This window comes from Varroa jacobsoni, unplaced genomic scaffold (genome assembly GCF_002532875.2).
Source record: "Varroa jacobsoni isolate VJ856 unplaced genomic scaffold, vjacob_1.0 scaffold_71, whole genome shotgun sequence".
NCBI classification, from domain to species: domain Eukaryota; kingdom Metazoa; phylum Arthropoda; class Arachnida; order Mesostigmata; family Varroidae; genus Varroa; species Varroa jacobsoni.
The window spans coordinates 129,476-137,244 of NW_019212973.1; the positions used below are offsets into that span (position 1 = coordinate 129,476).

The window sequence follows — 7,769 nt, forward strand, 5'->3', positions numbered from 1 at the left end:
ACGGCTCATCTTATGCTAGGAATCAACCGTCGAAGACAATGCTTAACAGCAACATCGCAACTAAAACAAGAAGCACTTCAGTTGGAAGTGACATGTAGACTAGGAATTTGATTAGCGATTAAGTAAAGGCTAGAAAAAATCCTTTGCGAAAACAGGCCTAAATTGCGGTTCAGCAAGATTTGTAGAGAGAATAGGGGAGCCAAAAACTGATGGCATGGTCACCAGTTTTCAGCTATAACTGAAGTAATGTTGAGGTATAGGGAAACAATCAAGCAGAAGAATGGGGACTTCTATGAGATCGAAGCAAAGCGGGACCGGAATTGGTTGCGTGATCAGGGCGCTAAAACCGCAAGTTGCATTTATTCAACATCTTCCGTAGCTTGTCCGTTTTGTGTAACGAATGTGTTTCTAACGCAGGAAAAAACATTTTGGACCCAACCCCACAAATGTCCTCGAGGATCTGCTAGCAAACGTGCCTTTTCCAACGTATTCCTTTTTTAATTTAGAAAATTGTTATTATAACGGTATATAACGGTAATTATAGTTTTATAATATTTAGGTCTGTTTTATTTAATTTACCGTTGATACCATTAAAACCTACGCGGCTCCGCACCAAACGGACGTCAACGATTAAAAACAGCTGTCCCAATTTTTGTTTGCTGTTTGTTTACTTTCTTTTTTTTTTTTTTTTTCTCTCACTTTAAGACTTTGATTGAAAAATATAATTATATTTTACAGAAACGGTAATCTTTGTCGTTCTCTATACGTTGAGAAATTCGGTGGAGATTCAAGTATACCTACCTTATTAGAAAAAGTACTTCCCATCATCGGCATATTTATTATTTCTATTTTTATTATTATTATTATTAATATTAGTATAATTATTAATATTATTATCATAATATTAAGTACGTCGATGTACACAAAATTGACACACCGAACATACAATACTCTCTCAATAAATTCATTCAGTTCCACTCAAATAGATTTTCCTGTTTTTCGTTTCCCACAAAAGCACTTTCGGGGAGGTTTTTCTCGTCATACGACAAGGCACAGAACATAAATACGATTTATTTTTTAATAAGATTAAGTGAAAAACACGAGAAAAAAAAAAGCTGACAGTATAAACATATCGTAGAGAACTCAATGGCAAAGATCAAACAGGGCTGTTATCATATGCCGAGTTTCGAATGGTCACATCTTATTTTTGACGTGGTTGTGAGTCAATAATTTCCGCAAGTATAGTTTTTTTTCCCTCTCTCTCACGCCCGTAAAACCTGCAACTGCATAACTCTGCGTATGAAGCTGGTATTTTTTTTCCTTTTTCTTTTTTATAAATAAAATAAATACAAAAATACTATCTCTGTCCCTGTCCCTCTTTGCTTTGTCAGCAGCTTGAAGGGTATGAAATTCACAGTTTCACCCAGACACTCATACTCGACACCTGGGCAAGTTCTTTTCATTAAAACACTGTATTTTTCATTGATTTTGTTCTCTGTTGGTGTTTTCTTAAGCACTACAACATCATTTACGCGGCACCGTTCACATGAAACATACTGTTTGCGTTCTCGATCATGCGACGACAATGGTTCATTGTTGCCAATTTCGCACACAACGGCCGGGATGTCTTGACACAATTACGACATAATATCAAGCCACCTTTACATCATTCGCTCAGTCTCAGAAGATATATTAGAATAAACTTAAATATCATTCCGTTTTGTTTCTCTCTTCCCTTAGAATACATGTACCCACCTTATATATTCTCTCTATATATAAGTTGCTTTTTTCCTCAATATATATATATATAGTATAAAAAATTACTGTCATAATTATATAATATAGCAATTATTAGAATATATGTGTGTGTATGTATATATATATATATATATCCATACATAAAATAAATTAATGAGATCAGCGTGAAAATAATATATATATATATATATATATATATATATATATATATATATATATATACATACAGAATTATTGTAGAAATTCGTAAATATAGTATTATTACTTTTCTGCGTTTCTTTAACCACATGCTTCGCTCATTGGGTGTATTCGTGGATCCGAGAAATAATTGTTACTTTTCGACGGTTCGTATGTTATTGATGCCAGTTATATATGTGTATAGTTTTCTTCTGTTGCGGTTCGCTTCATGTCAAGCAGCCATCGCTTCGAGTAATATCTAATATGCCAATCTCTGCGTATGAAGTACAATTACCCTTCGTATATATTTTGTGTGTTATTGATATCGTTCTTTTTACTATAACAGTGGATCCGCACTATGCAATGATCCTTGTTAGACGTTTGCGTTCTAGAGTGTCCTTATCTCTGGGTTTCACCTTGTTTGATCGAGGGGCTCTCTAGTCATTATCTTGCACCCGAAGTAGGTCTGTGCTGTTGATAATATATATATCGAATTGAAGAAAAGCGTTTGCTTGTCACAATGACCACAACGATTCTCACTACTCATATGATGATAATGGTAAATTTCGCAACACAGACCTAGATGAGCTTTATATCCAAGTTTTTGTCATCTATCAAATTATGTATTTGTATGCGTAAATGGGCTGTTTGCACCAGCATAATTGTGCACGTAGATTGTATTCTCTGTGAACTTATGGCGTTACTGAAAACCAGAGCTGCTTCTGAAGGGCTTCCAGCTTTTAAAGTCGTTTTACTTCACTTCAATATTTTCCAGTCCTCTGCGCATTCGTGGCTGCGCATAACAGCTACTCTTAACACGGTCAACAAACTAAGCCTCTATATCAATCACTACGAAGAACCACTCTAGTTTACGAAAACAGCTTAGCGCAGTGTGTGGTAAAAATCCTTGGTTTATCGCCAAGGATTTTTGATAATAATTAGTGATATTAAGGAGAGATAAGGCTATAGCGGTCTTAAAACCTTGTAACCAACCAACCTTTCCACCTCGCAGAACAGCTGGACAACCTGAATTCTTGCAATGCAGATATTCACAACATCAAACGAGAATAACTAACGACAATTTATAATAATAGTAATACTGAAATCGGCTATGATATATATGTATATCGTAATGCCCAGAAATCTCCGGCAAACCTCTGGTACATCTAGCAGTGTAGGAGTATACACAAGAAGCAATAAGAAATGCATCGTCATATTTGAACTATGCCAGTAGAACGGTCAAAAAGCAGACAAGAAGACATTGATTTCAGCTGACTTTATCGATGTTGAATCCCCTTGCCTAATCTACCCGTTCAGCCTACGAAGTCCATCCCATTTACCTAGCACCCATAGCGCCTGAACGCGCCAGCTGATCGAACACTGGAAGCCTGCATGCTATCGCGGAATTGACCATCGATTCGATCGGCTTCTTTATGTTGAAAGACTGGCTCGCTGCCAGCCCGCTGATGTTGGCAAGCCCCGTTACACCGCCGCTAATCAAGGAATCCGCAAGATCATTCCCGAGGGACTCCAGAGGACTTGGCGGCGTCAAAGTGCGAAAAGCGCGGCGATGCTCGCTGAGATTGCCGTTCGACTGAGCAGACGCTACCGAGGGAAATTCGAAAATGGGTGCCGTCGATATCACGGCCGGGGCCGACATCAACTGGTCGCCGAAACTTGATGAGAAGCTCATGGGGACACCGCGGTGAATGGATCCACTTAGCATCGAATGCGATGTGTGATTGTGATGAGCGTGAGGCTGCGATTGATTAAGGAGCGTGTGCTGCGATGGATGTTGGCTCTGGGACTGCGGCAGATGCGACTGCTGCGACGTTCCAATGTTCCCATAGCCACTAGCGCTACTACTGGCGCTACCGCAAGACGACCCTAGCGACGGAGTCCCCGTGGAAATCGACATCGACGATGCTGGTGTTAGCAAACCGGAAACAGGGCACATCGTTTGGTTACCATGGGACGCACTAGCTGCTGCAGCCATCATAGCGGCCATATTACTGTTAATTGCGGTAGGTGCTGCCAACGGTGAAGTACTAAGACTTGGCGGAGAAGGGCTATGGTACATCATCGAGACGTCACCAGACGACACGCTTGGAGAAGCCGAGGACGACGAGGACGATGATGACGAGGATGAGGATGATGAAGCCATTGTGCAGAAGAAATTGCTACTCTGACGCGATGAGGCATTAAGGTACGACGGGGTGAATGGGTCATCGTACATTGAGGGACTGACAGGAGGCGACAGGTCACCGGCGGAACCCAAGCTCATGCAGCCGATGGACAGCGCTTTGGGACGGAGAGCATGCATGCGGCTTTTTATAATAGCCGAAGCAGGGATATGTTGCATGTGCGATAGGAGATCAGCGGCTTGTTGATGTTGTGAAGTTGGTCGCATACCCGCGGCTGCTGCCGCTGCTGGATGCTGGGCCCGCATCAAGTTCATCTGGGTGAAGACCTTGTGCTGATGTTGTTGTTGCTGTTGAATTTGCTGAACGCTTGAGGAACACTGCTGGCCAATGTGGTCAAATGTTCCACTCACGCCATGAGATGATTGTTGAGACTGTGGTTGGGTGTTAATTCCAAGCATCTTCATGTTGAGCGCCTCTTGCGAAGAGGCGGAGGATACACCACTGAGGGCGGCCGATCCGCTTCCTGCTGGTCGTTTTGCTTCATCGGAGTTGTGTATAAAGTGACAACGCGGTCCGTATGGACAGAGGCCTGTGGTGTGAAAAGTTCGGCACAGTTCGGTCTTGTATTTCGGATGACGAGTGAGACTACGTAGTTCATCCAGGCCATGGGCGAATTGGCACTTGTCACCGTACTTACATGTGCCATTCTCTTCAAATGGCCGACAAAGCTCGGTCTTATAACGGGACGAGTTGACGGACGAAAGAGCACTCTCGGTGTTCAAATCCTTGACGTCCGAATGGGGCTGTGGCTCACTTACGGAACGCTCCAACTTCCTGTATGTTGCAGACAGCACAAAGGACAAAAGCAGACGAACACAACAATAACAACAACAATGCGAACAAAAAAGCACACGAATAAAAACATCACATTAAATTCGTTGGTTGAGCAACAGCTTGACTACAAATTTGCTCGAAAAAACCATTTGCACCGTTTTAGTCTCTGCACGTGATTATTTATATAAACATAGTTGTTCCCGAAGCAAAAGTCCCAAACGCAATATTTGACCAAAGTAGTATATCTGATAGAATGACGCTAAAAGAATATTTGCAACTTCCTACATGTTAACACCCACCTATGCTGTGCCTGCTGTTGTTGTATTTGGTTCAGCTGAACTAGCTTTTGCTTGATGGTTTGCAACTGCTCAATGCTGGTGCCAGCCGGTAGAAGGGCAGCCAGACCTTGCAGATCCAGTTGAGCGAGGTTTCCAACAGATTGTTGCAGGGCTACAACCCTCTGTTGAAGCTGGGAGGCAGAGATCTGTTGCTGTTGTTGTTGTTGTTGTTGTTGTTGATTCTGCTGTTGATGGAACTCCGCCGCCTGTTGTTCTGGTTCAGACGAGGCCTGTGGCTGAGTTTGCGCTGAGGCCTGCTGCGAGGACGAGCTGGAGGATATTAACGACTCCTGCTGTTGTGATACGCTAACACCGGTGGTCGAGGTACTGGCTGAACCGCACATAACGGCAGTCATTCTGATTAGGTATTTTTGACAGCTCCTAAAAAAAGAATATCATTATCATTTCTATTAGTTACGTGGTTGAATTACATTTATACAAACTCGAATAGCGTTACCGTTGCCGTTTGTCTATTTTTTACTCATCGGTAGAGGCGAAATTGGGCAATATTAGTAGTAGGATGAACTATAGAAACATCGTCGATATGTCCTTGCCTCCAGCAGGAACTTTATAACTTTTACATCATAAACTTTTACATCGTTTCGATTATAAGATTACACATTTACAACATGTCTCACTTTTTAGCTATTACCTTTAAATTTACGCACAAAGTAGGGAATCAGTGGGTACACGATGTGTTATGAAAAGCTCTTCACTTTATCACGATATAAGGTTCGCTTCTAATCGGTTCTGTAGAGCATTTTTTCATTGGCTAATAGTTAAGGTAAACAAGTAAATTACCATTATGAATGGTGCGTGCTTCTAACGGATATAAACGCCTTACTGTCATACCATTTACTGACTTTGCCTTTCCTATGTGTTGCTATATGCTAGCCTTTTCTATCATACGTGAGAAGGCCTGTCTGTATGGTATACCCAACTGGCTAGCGCAAAAATCCCACCAATTGAACAGAACAAAGGAGACCCGCTGTTCCGTTGTAAGACTAGATACTAACTTCCTATTTTGAAAGCAGACGGCTCGTAAGACTCATATTCCCGAAGCTTCTCTCATCTCGCATGTCATTTTCTTCGGTTGAATAATATTCAAGAAACGCACGAAGAGGACTGAACCTTTTTTCGGCAGCTTGGAGAACGTCGCACCCTGTTCGGTAACCGATGGGCGACCACAACAAAAGAAGGCTATACACGAGAAAAGCTGCTGCCCCTCCACGATCCCTGCCCACCTAAATCCGACCTATCGAGTGGATATAGGTGGTGCTATTCTATCTGTGTATTATGTCTCTATGAGTGGATCTGTGTACAAGACAAAACCGTCCCTCTATTATAGACGATGTAATCACACGGCGCATTGTCTCTGAAGAAGTCCGCGTCGTCACAAAGATGTATCTAGAGTCTATATATTTATTCCCCAACGTATCCGATTAAATCGGCTAAACTGCCGAAGTGCGTGGTTTGACTCAAGGTGCGAACCTTCGCTATAAGCAGCTTTCAAATGATGAGCAGTAACATCGACTGCAGAAGCAGATATAATAACCTGAGTACACGTATCCTATCAGGATTGCCGCAGTAGGAGGTAACCGCCTAGAAAATAATCATATTACAGGTATTGGTATTACCTTTGAAAGATTTTTTGAGTTTCGTCTGTTCATTTTAACTGTAAATTTGATTGTTTTCCAGTACCCTCATTATATATCGACATATTCGCTGCTACACTCAACTCAGCAGTGGTTTACAACAGATATGGAAGCTGGCTACACTAGAAGCCGTTTGCAACACTATTGGTTATTATTGTATGTTTGCGCATTTCGCCCACATATATGTATAATGGTATACATCACAAAAATCGTACATAAAATACGCAGGCTGCAGCGCCTAAACTCCGCTACTAGACCAACTGGCACCACTAAGCGTTAGATGTGTATATATAATACAATTGACTAACATTTAACTAATGCGGCCCAATAATGTTCTATCGGTTTCTAGCGCAGACAGCAGCAGTGATAAGCATCCAGCCAAAGAAAGCGGTTAAGAACGAGCTTTTCTAAGTAATTCGTCTGCTTCCTGCCCGCCAATGACTTGATGTTTGTCTGTTAACAACTTATGCCTAAGAACCCCCGGGACGCGAACTCAAAGTGAATACCATCTGAATTGAATGTGACTGCATTCAACATGCGTTTAGCTGCAGAAGCGAATGCTACGAGGCAGGTAGGCAATCGCTAAGAAAAATCCCGCAATGGACGAGGCGAAAGGAATCATCAAAGACGTGAAGAACGAGCCTTGACCTGCCGTTAGAATCAACCGTCATCAACGAGGCCTGTATTCTGTGCATGTTTACCGGCCCCGCAACGCAGTCTGGCTACGAGGCGGTCCACAAGAAGTTGTTAGAGATGGACGCCTAGTGAAGACCTATGAAGACTAAGCGAAGTATCAACAACCGAACCCTTTACAAAACATGAAAGATGGTCGAAAGCGAAAAAGACAAAAAGTTAAATTTAAC

The 7,769-nt window shown here is 41.9% G+C and overlaps 1 protein-coding gene across 1 annotated transcript in view; it reads right to left on the reverse strand.

Annotated features, from left to right (window-relative positions):
* Window positions 1-827: 827 nt before the first annotated feature.
* LOC147753960 (uncharacterized) overlaps window positions 828-7,769 on the reverse strand; it is a 13,043-nt gene continuing 6,101 nt past the window's right edge. Inside the window, exons 2-3 of the mRNA XM_022836797.2 lie at window positions 5,213-5,632; window positions 828-4,913 (exon numbers count right to left, since the gene is read on the reverse strand). Coding sequence (XP_022692532.1) covers window positions 3,272-4,913; window positions 5,213-5,607 — 2,037 coding nt within the window. The 5' untranslated portion in view covers window positions 5,608-5,632 and the 3' untranslated portion in view covers window positions 828-3,271. The remainder of the gene's footprint in view (window positions 4,914-5,212; window positions 5,633-7,769) is intronic.